Source organism: Neopsephotus bourkii, unplaced genomic scaffold (genome assembly GCF_033783945.1).
Source record: "Neopsephotus bourkii isolate Nb327-2 ecotype Australia unplaced genomic scaffold, CSIRO-AGI_Nbou_v1 NB_1765, whole genome shotgun sequence".
Lineage (NCBI taxonomy): Eukaryota > Metazoa > Chordata > Aves > Psittaciformes > Psittacidae > Neopsephotus > Neopsephotus bourkii.
Window position 1 is genome coordinate 5,566,213 of NW_026902239.1, and position 19,343 is coordinate 5,585,555.

The 19,343-nt window shown below is 44.6% G+C and overlaps 1 protein-coding gene across 2 annotated transcripts; it reads left to right on the forward strand.

The window, feature by feature from the left end:
- Nucleotides 1-875: 875 nt before the first annotated feature.
- Nucleotides 876-9,319, forward strand: LOC133225602 (serine/threonine-protein kinase Sgk1). Of its 2 annotated transcripts, none has more exons than XM_061378140.1 (12): nucleotides 876-1,200; nucleotides 3,758-3,833; nucleotides 4,266-4,341; nucleotides 4,810-4,914; nucleotides 5,366-5,449; nucleotides 5,564-5,695; nucleotides 5,981-6,093; nucleotides 6,297-6,420; nucleotides 6,765-6,860; nucleotides 6,974-7,129; nucleotides 7,240-7,329; nucleotides 8,095-9,319. In XM_061378140.1, the coding sequence occupies exons 1-12, from the start codon at nucleotides 969-971 to the stop codon at nucleotides 8,260-8,262; spliced, it is 1,452 nt and encodes a 483-aa protein (XP_061234124.1). In that variant the 5' UTR covers nucleotides 876-968; the 3' UTR covers nucleotides 8,263-9,319. The 2 variants fall into 2 exon arrangements, with proteins under 2 accessions (XP_061234124.1, XP_061234125.1); XM_061378141.1 differs by lacking the exon at nucleotides 876-1,200 and adding an exon at nucleotides 3,477-3,648.
- The last annotated feature ends 10,024 nt before the right edge of the window (nucleotides 9,320-19,343 follow it).

Consider the following 19,343-nt stretch of genomic DNA (forward strand, 5'->3'; position numbering starts at 1 on the left):
GCACTCCTAACCCACTGACTGTACAAATCTTTGATGCAAACCCTTGCAATTTAATGAGATTTTCACAAAGTCTGATGCTTTTCTGCAAGACATGGCTTTTGAGTAAGGGGATCTTTGGATACCTCTTCCTCACTTGTGTTCTCCACTATTGTTGCTATCGTTTGAAAAAGGGAAAAGTTTTAAAAGGCAAACCTAGGGCATTCAGGCAAAACACCGAGCTTCTGAGACCCCGGTCCATGACTGCAAAACATTGCGCGAATTACAGATAATAATAATTCGTCCTCCTTTCTACATTAAAACCGCCCGTGCGGCGAAACGGCACCTTCAGCACGGGGAAGGGTCGAGGGCCCCGCCGGCTGCATGAGCTGGCAGGTGGGTACCGGACGGACGGATGGACGGACGGATGAACACCGGCTTCCCGTGGCGGGGCGCGGCCAGGGGTCCGCGGCGCCGGGCTGGGCCGTGGCGGGCGGCGGGGAGCGGAGACGCGGGCAGCCGGGCGGGGAGCGGAGCCGCGCGGGCGGGCGGGGGCGCCGCCGGCGCGCTGCCGGCGGAAGGCTCTGGGTGCCAGGTCGGAGCGGGACGCCGGTCCCGCCCGGGCGCTATCCGGCCGGCGGGGAAGCCCGGCAGGCAGCCGCAGCCCTCCGCCCCCCGCGGGCACCGGCACCCCCCGTCCGGCCGTTGCCCGTCCTGGAGGGGAGCCTTTTCTTTTGGGGTGGGGGAGGCGCAGTATCCGCGCTGTGGCTGCGCATCCGGAGGCGCGTGTGCAGCGCCTGCCTCCGCGGGGCAGGGCCGGCCGCTGCCGGCAGGTCAACTGGGGCTGGAGCGCCCCCCCCCCCCCCCCCCGCCGCTGCCCGTGTGTGTGTGTGTGTGTGTGTGTGCGCGCTGATTACAGTAATTTTGAGGGCGATGTTGCAACGGGGCAGAGTGTGCGGGGCGGCCCGTGCTGAACTTTATAACGCTCCTGCATGTCAATCCCCCTCGACCTCGCGTCCATAAACGGGTCTGCGGGAGCGGCGGCCGGCCTCGCCGCCCTCGCCGCCTCCCTCCTGCCTCCGGGACGCTCGGCCAGGAAGGGGAGTTATTCAGGATTACCGCGGCGGCCGGGAGCACAGTCGCAACCTCAGCGCTGCCGCGCCGCGCCCGGAGTACCGGAGGGGAGCAAGATGAGGGGCAAAGAAGAGAAGTCGTCGCTGAAAGGTGGGCTCACGCTCTGCCAGCGGAACACTCTGCTCTGTCCCGGGAATAACTGCTCCCCACGGGAGAAATGAGCCCTTCGGCAGCTGGGCCACCGCGCAGCGGGGCACCGGAGCGTACGGGGGGGTGCGTGCAGGGTACAGCCGGGACAGTGTTTGGCGGGGTGAGTTGGTAAGAACAGCAGAGCCCTTGCAAAAGGGCCGGTGCAGAGCGGGACGAGGCCGGCGGTGTTGCCGGCTGGAGCGGGGCCGCGCCGTGGGCGCTTGAGGGCAGCGTGAGGTCCGCGGCGGAGTGGGGTAAGGGGAGGTGGGTTGCAGCCCGTGACAGGTTGTGCATAGGAGCCAGGGAGGCTGCACTGAAGCCACTGGCGGCTGGAAACGCTGGCAGAGCTCTGCAGAGCTGTCCTGAAGAGTCGCGGGCAGCCGGGCGCCACGTCCTTGCTCCCGGAGGTAGAGAGGCAGATGCCAGGGGGCAGCGGTGGGGGCTGGGAACTCTGGTTACCCTGAAAACTGGCGGGTCTCAAGTAGTTCTTAACAGCAGCACCCTGAAAGCACTCCAGAGGGGGGCAGAGGAAACTGGCTACTCCTATTAAAATCTATCAAGGTTTTAGGTTATTTTTCGTGGGACTTTTTAGTGTTTTTTTGGTCTCCTTTTCCCATTGATGAGAATTGCAGTTCCTGAAACAGAGCGAGGAAACCAACAAGTAGAAGTTAAAATCCCGCCAGCTTTTCCTTGCGTCTCCGGAACCCCGGCTCCCTTGCACCCCCTGAGTCGTGCGACGGGGCCGTGGAGGTCCCCTCCGATCTGGGAGGAATATCGGCGGCTCGGTGAGGAAAGGTGGGAAGCTGGCAAGCATCCGTCTTTGCTTCTTCCCTATAAAGCCTTTGCAGTGGTTTTAAGCCCAGTGCCCACCTCGCGATGGGTTATCTCTTCACTCCAGGTCACCCGTCTTGCTGCTCAGAGTGAGGTGTTGCAGCCTTTGAGGGCTGCTGTGCTGGGGTGCTTGCCACCTCCCCGACAGAGGACATAGGGAACTGCCAAGCGATGCCGCCCAGCGGCTGTCTGTGGTTAAGTGGGGAGGCAACAGCAGTGAGTGCAGAGGACGGAAAAGGGCAAAATAGAAAAAAAAAAAAAAAAGAAAGAAAAGTGGTTCTGGCGGGGGGAGGACGGGGCAAGTTGCAGCTGGAGCCGCTGGCTGCAGCCCAGCGCCCTTCGCTCAGGCGGCAAGGCTGAATAGACGCCTGAATATCGCTCGTCGTGTGGAAAGTTCCACCCGCCTGCTGCGGCTGCTTCCCGCAAGGGGCTAGCGCCAGCATCGGGAGTAAGCCCCGGTGGGATAAGGGGGTGCGGGGAGGCCGTGATAGCCCCTGGGCGGTGGTTTCCGACAGCATCGTTTCACCTTGTGCTTCGTGCCACCCGGTGCAACCTCAAGAAAGAGTGTGAGCAAGTAAGACACGGTGTTCCCAAGTGGTAGGGTGCAGTGGAAACGAACTGCGGAGCAGGGCTGTTTTCTCCTTTCTTAACTTTTAAAATATTTTACTTTATTGCACTTGTCCCAGTCTTCGGTCAGCTCCGCGCTTTTTCTAGAAACAGATCTCTGCGCTCGCCTCCATGACTGGGGTTTTTTACACACACACACACACACACACACACACACACACACACAGCCTTGTTTCCCTTTTTGGCATTAAAAAAAGACTTTGGTATTTGGCGCTTTTTTTTTCCCTTTCCTTTTCCCTTTCAGTAATATCCCAGCCGGGATCAGGGCAGTGCATAGAAGGGACATTTGTTTGTTTTATTGAAAACCAAGCAGGAAATCTTGTTCTCCTGAGTCACTGTGGCTCCTTCAAGGAAACGTCAGCGTCCCTTATCGCTGCTCACCCGGGGCGGCGGGGCCCGGGAGCGGACGTTGGAATGGGGGGGGGCCACACACTTTTAGGAAGAAGTGCGCCAGAATACAGCCAGATTTTTTAACTTATATAACAGCAAAAGAGAAAAAGGTCGGGAAAAGAAAGGGGAGGGTGGAGAGAAAGAGGGGACTGCTGGTGATGCGTTTGTCCGTGGATGCTCTGCATGGTGGGGATGCTGCGGGGGTCTCCCGGGGTTTGTGCTCAAGGTAGAGCTATGGCAAAAGCGGCGACGGCCCTCATCGTCCTCTCCGAAGTCAGCGGCCGCCTCCAAGGACTCCGGGGGCGGGCGGGAGGGGGGCGTGGCGGAAAGAACGACGACGATTGTCGCCGCCCCGCCCCGGTCCTGCCCATCACCGTCGCCACTTAAGCACCTCCGGGTGCTTCGGCAAAGCAGTGCGGTGCCGGGAGTTGGTGGTATCGTGTCGTACGATCGTTATTTATTCCCCCCCGCTTGGCTCGAATATGACTGTGAAAGCAGCCGAGGCGTCTGGTCCTACCTTAACTTACTCGAAGATGAGGGGGATGGTGGCCATCCTCATCGGTGAGCGGCGGGGGGGCTTGCTTCTTCGAGGATGCTCTGCTGGGGGCTGTGATTTTTCTGGCAGGACGGCTTAACGATTTTGCTTTTCCTTTGTCTTTTTACTTCATAGCTTTCATGAAGCAGAGAAGAATGGGACTAAATGACTTCATCCAGAAGATAGCCACCAACTCCTATGCATGCAAGCAGTAAGTATCAGGAATTTGGCTGGATTTCGGTCACAAATATCACTCCGTATTGCGAGCTCTAGTTAAAAAACAATGTTTACTGTAATGCCTCTGGCATGACTGTTACAAAAGAGTTAATTGATCTTCTTGAGGTATTACTCACTTGGAAACAATCTTTGCTACCTAGGTTTGGGAAAAATAAATTGGACGGGATTTCTAGTGACCCGTCCTTATTTTGAACTATGGTTACGGTATAAATACATGCCCTTGTATAGCAGAATTTACTTTCTTGAGATTAATGTTACTTCTTAAATCGAAGAGATTGTTTCAGTTGCCTTCTGTACTAGCCCAAACAAAAAACCATCTTTCGCGATATGTGCGTGCCCTCTTGCGGCAAGATTTGTCTGGTGCTTCTGGTAGCTCTTGTGACCGTGCATGCTCTTGCCCTTGCAGCCCTGAAGTTCAGTCTATCTTGAAAATCTCCCAGCCTCAAGAGCCTGAACTTATGAATGCTAATCCTTCTCCTCCGGTAAGTAGGTTTTACTCAGTGAAGCATTTATAGAACTTCAAATCAGCTGGTAATAGAAGCGTAGCAAAATTAGCATCATAAGTTGTTACTTTAGTTAAGCTCATAGCACACTGATATAACTTTATTACTAGATATATATATATAACTATATTACTAGAGTAATCGAGTTGGCCTGAAACTCTTTTCCAAACATGGAAAATAAACGATAATAATAAAAATAATTTTATTAGTTATTTCTTCATTATGGAACGTGGCTAAGGCGAGAACAAGAACTAAGTAAGCTATGTCTGTTACAGTATTTAGGAAGTACCTAATATGATATCTGGTAATGATCAATATTAAGTTTTTATTAAGAAGAGTGCTAATCCTAACTTTCAAGGTCACTTTATTTTAAAATAAGAGACATTGTCAAGACTCTCACTCTCAAACTCTTAATAATTGTGATTTCTCTCTGTTTATTTTTTCTAGCCCAGTCCTTCACAGCAGATCAATCTCGGTCCATCATCCAACCCACATGCCAAACCATCAGATTTTCATTTTTTAAAAGTGATTGGAAAAGGCAGTTTTGGAAAGGTAAACTTAATTTTGTTGTAATTTATCAACTCCTCGGTTCTTATATGTAATGCCCGAGGGTTGGGTTTGTTTTGGCTGTGGTAAATGGTGGTCAGTTAAACCAGTCCTGAGCACATCCTGCTGCCAAGTGCCTGACTCTGAGGAGCTGTGGGGAGAGGGAGCGGGGTTCTACCTTTGAAAGAGTCATAAAAGAGCCAAGGAGTGTGGTACACCGGTGCTGGGAAGAATATTAAACTTTGTTCTTGGAAGGGAAAGAAACTAGATGTAAAAACTCTGGGCTAGGATTATCTGCCAGAGCGCTAATAATGTTAGGCATTTCTAGCAAAGGGGCTTGCTCTTTGAACCAGAGGGATGTAGCAGTTCTAAACAGCTAAAGGCTTGTTTCCAGTTGTATTTATGAGTTGTTCTCTATTTCAGTATTGCTCAGTTCTGGGATTTTATTCTCTTTCAGGTTCTCCTTGCACGGCATAAGGCAGAAGAGCAGTTCTATGCTGTTAAAGTTCTGCAGAAAAAAGCAATCCTGAAGAAGAAGGAGGTAAGCTGCTTCCTCATGTTGCCATAGCAATGTCCAAGCAATGTCCATCAAATATATTTTTACTGCTAGTATTAAGCAAGTATACTAAACATTGATGATTTCTTACACTTTTAGGAGAAGCACATTATGTCAGAGCGCAATGTCCTGCTGAAAAATGTGAAACACCCCTTCCTGGTTGGGCTTCATTTTTCCTTCCAAACTGCAGACAAATTGTATTTTGTCCTAGACTACATCAACGGTGGAGAGGTAAGCAGTAATAAAATGAAACAGTATTTCCTATCATGTGCATGGTGGTAGGGTAGACTTTTTCACCCTTCCTTTTAAATGTAAAAGGAATTGCAAGGGGAAAAGTCATGGGGGAAAAGTTACTAGCTTGGATGTTTCCAGCCTGCCAAATTTTGAACTACCGAAGGGTCGTTAGGCCACTTCCTGTTATTGTTCTCCCTCGCTATATATGTTGAGTCTAATTAAGTGCATTGTTAACAGGCTTTGGCGCCACTTACACAACTTTGTACTTTCTGTCTCCTGTAGTTGTTTTACCATCTCCAGAGGGAGCGTTGCTTCCTGGAGCCCAGAGCCCGATTTTATGCTGCTGAAATTGCCAGTGCGCTGGGCTACCTGCACTCCCTGAACATTGTTTATCGGTAAGCAGCCTTGTTCTGTTTGTTGACTGAGAAAACCACATGTTGTTAAATAAGCATCGAAAAGTTGATCTCAATATGAGCTCATAATTGCTTTTAATAATTTTTTCATGGCTTCATTAAGTTCTGTAAACCTAAAATGTTCTAAATTGTTCTAAAATGTATCTCCTCTGATGAACACTTGTCATCTTTCATGTCTTCTACAGTGACTTGAAGCCAGAGAATATCCTGCTCGATTCGCAGGGGCACATTGTTTTGACTGACTTTGGACTCTGCAAAGAAAACATAGAGCATAATGGCACGACCTCCACCTTCTGTGGCACACCAGAGGTATGTCCAGCCCTCAGCCTGCCACTTTTAGAGCAGCAGCGAGTGCAGTCCTTGTCAGTAAAAACTGACATCTCCCATGTGTATTTACAGCTGTTTAGATAAGCAGGGACTATTACAGGCCTTGTGATACCAGGCTGCTGCTGAGAGCATGTAGGACATGTAGAGCTTGTTGAGCAGGAGAGAACAGCTCTTGACCCATCTTGTTGTTTATAAAGAGCATGTAGCTTTCTGGTGGTTTAGATATTGGTGGGATTCAGTAAGCTGTTTTCACCCAAGAATGGGAAGGCTTTCCTAATTATAAGAATCCTGTTGGCTAACGTGGCTTTCTTCCTTCTCTTCCACAGTATCTTGCTCCTGAAGTTCTTCATAAGCAGCCCTATGACCGGACTGTGGACTGGTGGTGCCTTGGAGCAGTCCTGTATGAGATGCTTTATGGCCTGGTAAGCAACAAATCCTTTGTGAGAGATCAAACAAGCATACTTGTCCTTTTCCCACAGAAGACCCCGTGCTTGCCTGTCAGTCTCATTCACCTAGGTCTCTCCCATTCCCACAGCCACCCTTCTACAGCAGGAACACGGCAGAAATGTATGACAACATCTTGAACAAACCCTTGCAGCTGAAGCCAAATATTACCAACTCAGCTAGGCATCTCCTGGAAGGCCTCTTGCAGAAGGATAGGACAAAGAGGCTGGGTGCCAAGGAGGACTTTGTAAGTGCAAACCGGGAGTGCCTGTAGGCAAGGCAGCACAGGAGTATGACTAAGCCATACTGTTTACATTAGATTGGGTCTTAATTAATCTTTTTTTCTTTCTGTAACAGATGGAGATTAAGAGTCACATCTTCTTCTCCCCAATTAACTGGGACGATCTCATTAATAAGAAGATTACACCACCTTTCAACCCAAATGTGGTACGTATCACTTCTAATTATAGAATGTATAGAGAGTGTCTTTTTCCCCTCTCACCTTTGTGGGATGCCCAGGAGCCAGGGGGAATTGGCCAGGTGGCTATGTTTGGGGAGCACGGCTTTTCCTTCCCCTGTGGCTGTCCAGGCAAGGTTAAAAATAAGTGGTAGCTGACTTCTTGCTGATGGACAATCTAAATTTAGCTGGGTGGATTTTGTTTTTGGCCTCTCACATGCTTCATTTGCATGACTATTTTAAAATAATCCCTAGCATCCTCATTTTACCTAAGGGGAAGGTAAGGTATAGAAAGCAAGTGGCTTCCCAGGGGCAAAGTTAAACTTAGCTTGTCAGATACTAACATCTAAAGACAGGGATCTGGTTGTGGAGGAGGTTGTGTTCTCTTTCACTTTTTGAGCTTTTTAACTAGCCCAGAGATCAAAGTCCTCTGCAAAGTGCTGTGGCAGAGTGGCATGTTTGCATTTGGCTTCTGTTGCATGAGCATAGTTGGAGGGCAGCATATTAAATTGAATTATTGTGGTTTTAGTGAGACAGTATGCAACACAATAAAAAAAAAAACCTAAACAAAAAAAAAAAAAAAAAAAAACCCACAAAAAAACTAAAACTGACAAAGGCTGTTAAACAATGGGCCCGAGGTGACAACACTGTGGGTCTCTGCACAAGGGTGCTTGTCCCCATTTTGAATTGAACTGTGCACTCACAAAACATTCGGGTCTAAATGCTGCATATTTCCTTTTCTGCCCTTTACGCAGAGTGGCCCGAGTGACCTGCGACACTTTGATCCAGAGTTTACAGATGAGCCAGTCCCCAACTCCATCGGCCAGTCCCCAGACAGCATCCTCATCACTGCCAGCGTCAAAGAAGCTGCTGAGGCTTTTTTGGGCTTCTCATATGCCCCACCGGTGGACTCTTTCTTGTGAACATTTTTCTTTCTGTCCTTTTTAATAATAATAACTATTATCTTTATTTTTGTTTGGCCTTCTGGTGGAACTGCCAGTTGACCAGTCATCTCGAAAGAGAATTTGCACATTTCCACCATGGCAGCTTTGCAGCCTTAATTTCAACTACACTGTTTGCTGGAAGCTTTTTTGAAGAGCACATCACTCTCTAAATGAGCTTTACAGGCTTTTCATTACCATTTGTTCTTCCCCCAAAGTGGTGCTGTCTCCTTGGGAAAGAAAAACAAGAGTGACTGCTGCCACAGACTGCTACGGCAGATCGTAGGAGTAAGAACAAGCTGTTTTGAAATCGTGCTCCGAAAAGCCTTGCCTGAAGATCTATCTAAACGTGATGAGGATTTTGTGAAATGTGCCTTTTTCTGATGAGATCTTGTGAGCTCCAAAGCTTTCCCTGTTGCAGAGTGTGTTTCTCAGTTCTTTACGTGGGTTTACTATGTGAACAAATGGTATGCGTGTGGTCTGCGTACTACAGATGGACTTAGTCTAAAGCATCAGTGTGACACTTGCAGGATACCACAATGTGGGGCATTGTTTGTTTCTTCCATATTTGGAAGATAAATTAAATGTAATTTTGAAATTTCTTTTGTAAATCTATACAGTCAACTAAAATTATTGAAATGGGCTCACAATTACTTGTATCCGAATGCTTGAAGAAAGCATTGCTGCTATGAAAAAAGATTTCTATTTTTAGAAAGGGTTTTTATGGACCAAAATGCCCCAGCTGCAGTCAGTCAAAGCTGTTGATTTTTTTTTCTGTTTTTTTTTTTTTTTTTCCTTTTTAGTTTAAAAGATGTCATCTGTAAAATGGGCATTATTTATGGTTTTGGGGGTTTTCATTCCTGATTGTATGTATTGTAAAAAAATCTGTACATTCAATTGTAACTGTAGATGTATATTTAAACTTACAGACTTACTTGTAATGTATACCATCATTGTAATGTAATGTAATTAACATGGTTATATGTATCATATTTTTTGTGACCAAACCCATTGGTTTGCAGTAAAATCTTGAAAAATACTTGCATTAACTGTCATTTTTTTAAATTTTTAAAGAAAATGAACAACAAATCTGAGCTGCCTATGATACATGTGTGATTTTTGCTAAGGCATGTGGTTATTCTGTCAAACTGCACCCATATGAGTCGTACCATGGATACGCCTTAGAAAATATTTGGGTCTTCCAACTGTGGGTGTTCAAGTGGGTGTGTACCAATGTGGGTGCTCTTACGTGTTATAAATGTTCATGTTTTCTCAAAGTGAGTTTCTCTAGCAAAGTGAAGGTACTGCTCCCTGGTGTGGACAAAGCATAACTGCACTTGAAGAATTAAGTCCTGAGGTCAGTTGTATTACAAAAACTAGCTGTTCCAGCACTGCTGCAGGCATATGCTTAAAGAAGGTTGTAAGGCTGATGAAAAGTCCATCCTGGACTGTTGAACGTTGCTGCTATGATGTGGGGCAGTGTCATCCACCTGAGTTTAGCAGCGTGCCAAAATACGTACTGGGGACGTGCATTTCACCAATTGATCATATGCTTGCCTGGATGGGGTAAAACTGACTATTCATCTAAAACTCAGCTGCTAAATACAGGTACTTATTATTGAGGACTACTAGGTGGCCTGCAAGAGGGCCTTTCAGCCAAGATTAAGGTAACCACTTCTTCTGGAGTGATCCAATTCAATTTCTTCTTCATGGTGATGGATGGCCTCCTTCTATGAGAGACTGGGCATCTGTACCTTATTTACAGCTCCCATTATCCGCTGTTTACTGCAGTTGGTGGTCTTACCAATTCAGATAATCAAAATGAACAGTTGCTGAGAAAAACCTGGACAGAGTCGACTGTTGGCTGGGCCACTGTGATAACAGCAGTGTAAGCAAAGCTCTCATGGGGTAATATTTCTGTTCATTATATTTCCAAGATAAAAGCATGCTGTAACTTTCCATCTTTTATCATCCATTGGATGTAGGAACAAAAAAAAACCTGTGCAGCTTCAGCTATAAACTGTCTGGGAGACCACACTCAGAGCTGAAAATGCTAATTTATAGCAGTGAAGAAACATCTTTCCTTTCAGATCATGTTAGTATATGAAAGAGATGCAGTCACCTCCCTCTGAAGCTCTAACATTCCCAAATCCATGTCTTCAATAACTCTTTGAATAGTGTACTGACAGGCTTTGCAAAGTCTTCCAAGTGCTATAATGTGTCTGAAACATCTTTTGTGTTGATGACTTGTAGGCTAGAGATGTTAAAATATAGTGTTAATCTGCTTCTATAGAAAATGTAAGTGCACTTGCTAAGCAATGGAGTTTTGCGATATGCACTATCATTGCCTCACATTTCCCAGGCATTAGCAAGGTGCTGTGTGCAGATATGTGAGCAGAGAACTGCAGCCTTAGGGTAACAAAACATTAAATAGTATCTACCATTTTCAAGGCAAAAAAACCAAACCACATTAATAATGAAGCATGGAACTTCAGGTGTACCTTGGGTGCCTTTCATCTTGGCAAAGATGTAGGATATTATTTTAATGGGTTACTTTTAAAAAACAATGTCAGATTGTAATTTTAACTGTTCTACCATGCATAGTCTCATTATGCAGCTGCTGCTTTGAGCCAAAGTCTACAACTGCTCACAATGAATATTCAACACGTTGTGTTTTAAGTGTAAAAAAGGTGAAAAAATTTTCCATGTTTTTCGTCTCCCTGAATGTGATGCATTACAGTCATGCTAGAAGGGAGGGATCTATGGCAGTCAGCTCTTTGGGGGTGGTTGTTGTTCTGTTTGTTTTATAGAATTCCCTGTCCGTAAGGCCTACATTCCCTTTATAGAAAAGTCTATGGACTGAGAAACAAAGGGATAGGACTCCTGAAATGCCAGTTGACATAGGTGCTATGTGTTATTTTGACTGAGCTGGATCTGTGTTTTTAATTTCACTCATTTATAAAATGGAAGTAATCATACAAATTTCCTGCTGGTGGCAGTGTTGTAAATGCCATTAGCTTGTCCAGGTTTAACTTGCAGAACCGTCGGCCCAATGAACCTAAAGCACTCATTATCTTGTATTTTGCATAGTAAGCATGCCTGGGCTCTCATACATATATGCCTTAGATGGAGTGTATACAGACACAGATATGCAAATGCATAAATTGAGAAATTTCACATGGTTTAGTCTGTATGACTTATCTCCGTGTACCATAAGCCGCCTACCGTTTCATGAGCACCATAAAGATAAGTGAACCTTCTTAGCGACAGTAATTTTCTTGCTCTCCCTCTATACTCAACAGGCGCTTTATTTCTGGATCTTAAGCAAGTGAAGCAGGAGATGCCTGTTTCTTCCCTGAAAGGTTTTCCAGAAGTAGTCTATGCCCATTTTCTGTACACTTCTCACAAAGATCCTGCAGAAATTAACAAGGAAAACCAAGCCTCTCATACAGCCTTGTACCTTCAGAGAAACATTTCCACAGACAGCTGAAAAAAATGCTCAGAAAAGAGCTTTTGGTGGTGGTCCTAACTGGGCATTTTACTTAAGGGTAGGCGAAATGAATCCTGGCCCATCTGTACTCTCCTAAGTGAAACAAAATATTCCTCAACATTACTCTCCTATTTAACTGTAATATCAGCTCTACAGATGTTTTTGTGATACCATGTGGCTATAGTTAACCCAGCAGAGCTAGTGAGATGGCTTATAGTAAAGATGGTTTCTGACACTCCCCACATTAACAGTTTCTTCTATGAAGACCAACATATAAAGATCAGGATAACATTTTCTACACTGGCTGGAACTGTGAGTGGAAAGTTCTTGCAAAAATGCTTCTAAAACTACTTCCCAAAACATGAGGTTGAAAAAAAAAAAAAAAGTTTTGCTATTTGAAAAGGCAACTTTAAACAGTTAATACAGATATGTGCCGCATTTATGTTTTGAATCAGAGACAATATGCCCTGCAGATTGCTTTGCTCTAAATGAAAGTTTCTTCTTTGAGAGACTGGAATTCAATAGTTGGTGGCTTTCCTGTACGGGTATGGGCACCACAGTCGGCATTTCACTACAGGTCTCTGCTTGATCACCTGCAGCTGTGTGCTGTGAGTTTTCCAACTTTGGATGTTTGTAGGCCCTGGACTGAGCACAGCTCTCTTGTTTACTCAGGAGTTTCCTCCTGCTCCATCTATTGGGATTAAATGGAAAGAGGAATAACCAGAGCGGAGACCTCTGTGCATGGCGACAGGGCAGGTAAAACCTGGAGAGCCTCAACAGCAAGGTGCCTTCTGCTGTGCTGCCCAAGAGCCTTTGCCATGATAGGGCTGGAGAAGGGGTCAGCATCCCCACACGGTCGGCTTCTGCTCTTTGTAGGTGGTGCCCCTGAACCACGCAGCGGTGGAAGCACTGTCCGGGGTGAGGAATCCCCCTGAGCTCTTTCACCACCAGTGTCCCTTCCCGGCTGTGGGAGCTCTGCGGTGGGAGCTGCTTGCGGCAACAGCAAAGCCTCCAGCTCCGCCGTCAAGCGGCTCCCCTGTGTCTCATCCTGGGCCGAGGGTGACACCCAGTGGTCATCGCCTCGTAGTGCTCCTCGTCGGTCGGTGGAAAGCCCTGAAGGGGCCGTGAACTAACAGAAACGTTAGCGCACTGGAGCTCTTGCAGCTATCAGTTGGTGCTTTTCTACACCCAGGAACTGGTTTAAGATGCTGTTTAAGCGAGAGGCAGGAAGGATCTCACTGTTCCAGTTCTCTTCCACACAAGTATCATCTCCTGGTGACAGAGGCCTTAAGCACAGAGTAACCCTTCCTTCTGTCAGATGCAGTCTCCTCTGCAGCATCCCTCTCTGGATCCATCTGCCTTTGAGATGCACCCAGATGACACAAGACCATATTATCATTCTGGTGCAGACTGCCAACTGCTGCACTCGGTGCTGCCTCCATCCCCATGCTCCAGCAGGCACCAGGGCAAGAACAACATTGCTCCATGTCCATGGGCTCCTTCAAGAGTTCATTATCTGGGAAGGCTGAACTATTTAGGCTATGGGCCACAGCCTTGACGTGTTTATTTGGTAAGAGTCTGTTGACTGAATCATCTCTCCTCGCCATGTGGAAGGATTTGAGGAACCTGGTACTCTGTGAATGTTCTCTCGCACGTTGATGAGGAGAAGATAGCCCACAGTTCAGGCCATCTTTTATGAATGTAAGATATGGAGCATGCAAATAAGTGGTTTACAGGATAAGGCCTAAGCCTTCTTAGGCTTTACCCTTCTTAGTACTTGTAAATAAACTCCCGTCTGCACTTTAGAGTCTATACTTGTGACTGTTCGCTAGTGGTTTGGTATTGATATACTGTACTGTACTGTACAATACTATCCCATACCATACCATACTCACTATACACTAAGCACACTATATACCATATTATAATCTAACTTTACTTTTGTAATCTATAGAAATCTATCTTTACTTCTGGGAAGAGGTTATCTTCATTATAGTATAATGGAAAACGGAATAGAGATCTCATGCAGACTCATATATGGCTTCAGAAACATACTGTAATGAGATACCATTTTTGCTTTCCCTGGGGAAATCAACTCATTAATTAAGTTAAATGCACACACTACTCTGAAGACAACTGTGCAGCTCATGTCTCCCCATGTACAAAATGTATGCCATACAGAGAATTTTCCTGCTGAGAACTGTGCTGTATCAATTCAGTTACATATTCTAAAAATAGCCTTTGTATGGATTTGAACAGAAGTAATAGATACCCGGCAGCTGCAGTTAATGGATGACTGTGCTGAGGCACACTGAAATAGGAAATAGAGAAGTGTACCTTTTCTAAAGGGACAAAATAACCCATATACTTTTTTCGGTGATGACCATACAACAAGAAATGGGACATGCTTCAGTAACCAGTGGTAAAGAGGGTCTCAGATATGACTCCTGTTTCCAGATTTAGGGTTGAAGTTTCCCTGCACTCCAGGATCACTCAGCTTCAGGGTTGGGATCATGTCATAGGCTGGGCTAGATGCCACCCTGAAACTCAGGAAACAGAGGTTGATGGTGTGGGTACATGCAATTCCAACCACCAGCTTTGTTATGAAGTTATAATTTACTTGTGTGTTTTGAATGATGTATTTGCAGCCTTGGACTAAACCTTGTAAGAACCATTCCTGCTTAATAAGATCCGAGTACTGTATTATTCAACCCTGAATATGCAATATAATCTCACTGGGATAGGTTGAGCCACACTTCAGTTAGCAGCCCATGGCTAAGTTAATTAAATCCTATTGCTTCATCAGTATGGGTCAGACCTGAGCCAGCCAACTAGTCTCCCTTACAGTGACTTGACAGTTTACAGAGAGAAACAGGGAGAGCAATTCATCTCACTTGTCTTGAGCAGAGATGGTGGGTGTTTTGGAGAGTTTGGTTTCTTTCCATTGCCTATAGAGTTTTCACTGACTGGTAAATCCAGTCAGTTAAAACAGATCTACCAGTACCTCCCCAACATGATCATTCAGCATGTGCATATTTTGCTCAACGTCAATTTGTATTTAGCAGATCACATCACAGGCACATGGGATTGATATCAAAAGAAGCAGAACTAACTGAAAGCCATGCAGCTCACCAGAGAATTGAAGTATTTTACCTTTGCAGATGCTGATAAGCCCTGCAAGCAATTAAAAACATTTAGCAAAGAAAAACTATTTGTTTAAAACATCACTGCAAGCCAGTAGAAGACTTAACAGATGTGATGATTAAAATACTTCCAAGGCATGGAATTTTTAAATTAGAGTTTACAGCTGCCTAGTGATATACTGACCCTTATTTTGTGGTCACTAAAAAGAAGTATTTCAGCAACTGAGAACAAGGAGAGAAGTTCAAGCAGCTATAAAACATGCTGAAGAGCAAGAAATGTGACAAGAGAAAAAAAAAAAAAAAAGGTCTTGTCTCCTTGTTTCTAAAGCACCTATCACTTTGGCTATCTGCCCCGAAATATACATGATATATTAACAATCGTTAACATAACATTGCATCTCTTGGCATGCTGCCATCATGTAAAATATTATGACAGGTAATGGCAAAGAGCTTCAAATAGATAAGATCCTGGGATACTCCATTAGAAAATAATTTCCAGCAGTTCTTGTGTGAAACGGTGCCAAAATCTACAGAGAGCTATGCTAAATAATGTAAACCTGCAAACCATTTTTTCATACAACATGAGAGCATCTTAACAGTGCCATTCAGTTAGCATGAATCAAACCAGACATTTGATGAAGGCTTGTTACCATCTGGGTAAAAAATAATTCACCAACTGTTCATGCTAAAATACTGTGGTTAATCACTCTGAGACAGATTATAGAGCCTTCCAACACATAACATGCACAATTTATTCACTCCAGTTCTCCCTTTGGCTTCAGTGGCACTGTTTAGATGAATAAACGTTAACACAAATGAGTACCTGCTCTGCCATTGCATGTACTACAGCTCTTGCTGATGCATTCAGAGGAGCATTTTTTCATAGAATCATAGACTGGTTTGGGCTGGAAGGGACTTTAGAGATCATCCGGTTCCAACCGCCTCCCATGGGCCAGGGACACCTTCCACTAGACCAAGGCTCCAACTAACCTGGACTTGAATACTGCCAGGGATGGGGCAGCCACAGCTTCTCTGGGCAACCTCTGCCAGTGCCTCACCACTCCCACAATGAAGAACTGATGCGATTTACTGCTTTCCTTCACTCCCATTATGCAACTTCCATTGCAACCAACAGGCCAGATACACAATGTCTGTTTGTTTCCCTGTCAACTTAGTCGGATCACCTTGGTGAGAAAGACTGGTAACCGAGCCTGTGAGTTCCCGTGCCTTAATGAGCCACTGCCCAACAGCTGAGGTGCTTTTGTCCCTGCCAGTGGCTGCAAAGTACAGCTCAACCCAGATAATCTTCTCTGAAGTATGCTCATGCGTCTGGGTTTTTCTTTGTCCTATTATGTAGAAGATCTCCAGTCACTCTGGAAATCCTGCTACAACAGAAAACAACTGGAAAGTGTCTGAATGCAGTTCATGCATTTTAACTTGATAAATTTCATAAGCATAATTTGTTAAAATTAGTTTTGAAGATAACTGAGTGTGAAGTAAATAAAAACAGAGTGAGCTTAATTCTCACCTCTCTTTCTGTCAGTTTGATTTAGCCACAGCAAGGTTGATTCTGCTGAAATTAGTCTGAGCGTCTGCTGTGCAATTAAAAACAAAAGAGTCCCACAACTGCTTTAAAATTACAAGCAGGCTTTTACAGTTAAAATAATTTTTGGCAATATATCCTTACCTTTTTTTCCTGGGGAGAGTTTTATATGACAATTCCAAATGAGCCAAGTTGCAAATATCTATGGATCGTGAGGAATTGCAAACCATTTACTTGCATCTATCCTCTGGCATCTTATGCCAGAGAGCCAAGATGGCATCTTATGCCATCTTATGCACAGGAACCAAGCAGTGGCTATTTTTCCCACATGTAGACAAATATGTGGTCTCTATTCAGTGCTTCCATTTCAGCTAATCTCTTTCATCTTTTGCAGCCCATACCCCTTTGTAATGTCATGTCACCCTGTAAGTCTTCTTCAAGTAAAAAAAATAAAAATGCTGCTTTGGTTCCAGAATTACCTTTTTGAGAGACCATTTTAAAAATACAGATCAATACCTTTCCCTAGATGAGAATCAAGAACTCAATTTTCAGTGCTCTTGTACTCCTGGCATGGTGTTCATTGGTGATGGATGACACTTGGGTATACTGTTTTAACCAGGCAGATAAAGGCACATGAAAAACCGAAACCCACTACATGTCCAGATAAAATACACGTTGCTTATAGTTTAAAATCCAGCAGTTGCCTCTGTAACCGCGTATTAAAAATAGGATCTATTATACCTCTCTTTTTATCCATCTCTGAGTGGCAAACTGTAACTTCAGTTTGGTTTCACAAAGACGATGGCTGAAAACCTGTCACCCCAGTCTCCTGTGAACCCCTCTATTTATCAACACTTTGTCACACCCCTGTCTGTGTCCCTGTCAAATTCAGACAAGAGTATTTTCTCTGTGACCAAGAAATCTCACATCTTCTCTTTCCCCACCATAGACAGTATCTTGATTTCCTATACAAGGCCCTGAAGTGCACCTTTGACAGCTTTCTTCTTGAGTCTTTTGATCGAGATTCTGCACTGATCATGGCATAGCAAGCCCCAACAGTCCGACCCAAATTTTTTAAATTGTAGACATCTCTAAGATGTCTAAGACTAAGACGTCTTAGTCTTTACTAAGAAGCAAAGACTTGCACATCTCAGCTTTTCCTGAATCGATCATCCACTTTTTATTTCCAGGAAAGCTTTTAGCCTACCTGTTGAAGAATAGTTATGTTCTGGAGGCATTAAATCCAGACAGGAATTTATTCACATTTGAAAGGCTGCAAACTTTGTTTCAGTCCTTTTTAAACTGGCCAGTTTTCAAAAAGTGTAACATTTAAAATAATAATAATTAAAGGAGTGGAGGGAATCTGCTGTTACTTATGCCAACAGAAGTCTCAGTAAGGCCAGAGTGTCACATGTGTTTTCATACATACAACTGAAAGCAGAATTTGGCCATCATGGTTATTACTATTAAATAAGCAAGTCCTGCTAAAGAACTAAATAACCTGACCGTAATCAGTTTCCATGATGCTATACATTTTTTCCTTTTTAGCTTTAAGTATAGTGCTTTCTATTACCCTTCCTAAATTTAAACTGTCTTTACAGGTTTAGATTCTCCTCTTATGTTCACCATAAATCAGGATTCTTTTGCAACAGCCCTAAATAAGGTACGGTGCAAATGTCAATTACTTGTTGGGTAAGGTCAAAAATACACTGCATACAACATCAGGGTATGCAAATGATGTAAAGAAGCTTCTGAGTTCAGATGTGGGATTTCCCAGAAGCTAAATTCTCTATAAATGTGCCAATTTTTAAAATTGTTATTATTGAAATCCTCACTCTGAAAAGGCAGCTGGAAACTCACCATTACTAAAATGAAGAGTCAATAGAGAAGTTAGCTGGTTACAAAACCTACACCCCTTCCTGCCTTTGAATATAATTTCAGCTTGCCAATAGGTTCCAGAGCTAGGGTTATAGATCCTTCATGCTATAAGTTCTTCATTAGAAAAGCATTTTAATTTCACTTGCTTAAAATATTCTGTACTGATTTTACCAAAAAATAGGATAATTAATGATACCTCCTAAATGACCTGAATGACAAGCTGATTTACACTTTGAATATAACAACGGAGAATCTTCAGACACAAACTCACTGATAGCAGGTGCATCTTGAAATTAGCAGATGTATACAGTGATATTTTTTCACCCTACACATGCTACTTCTGTCTTCAGCCTTTTTACCTCTACAGCATCAAGAGCAAACAGGATGGGTTTTCTACCTTCCAGGTAAGTGATATAAGAATCTTTTCCCATTTGGATTAACCTAAAACCACATGACAAATGTACCAGTTTGCCATGCTGCCAATTTAGGAGGCATGGTGTTGCATCTTAGCAGTAAGAAATCCTGTTTCCTAAACTGTTGTTCCAATCTTTCCCTGGGAGGACATGCACCGTGCAACCAGAATATGCCTGCATGAATGCATGGGCATCCTGGAACTAGATTTAAGATACCTGTTGTCTGCTCTCTCAAAGGAGTCAATGTGAACATCCACAGCCCTATGTAAGTTGCTAGCAGAGAGCTTGGCTGACCAAACATGTATTGTACTTCTTAGCTGGGTTTGACAATCTGCACTTAGTTCTGCCACAGGAACATCGTTAGCTTGATCGATGCTTATCCTAGTTAACTCTGACAGAAGCAGCAAGCAAGTCGTGACAGCCAGGCTTTCAGTCTAGGCTCGGCAGACCCACAGGGGACATACAGTGTTTACTTCAGCAGCAAGCTTGTGCAGAAACCACACAAATGTGATGTTCTTCATTACCACTTGTATTCAAACTCACTAGATTAAGTTTCAGCTAAGTGCATTTCTCTGTCCTGTCATCACATCTTCTGG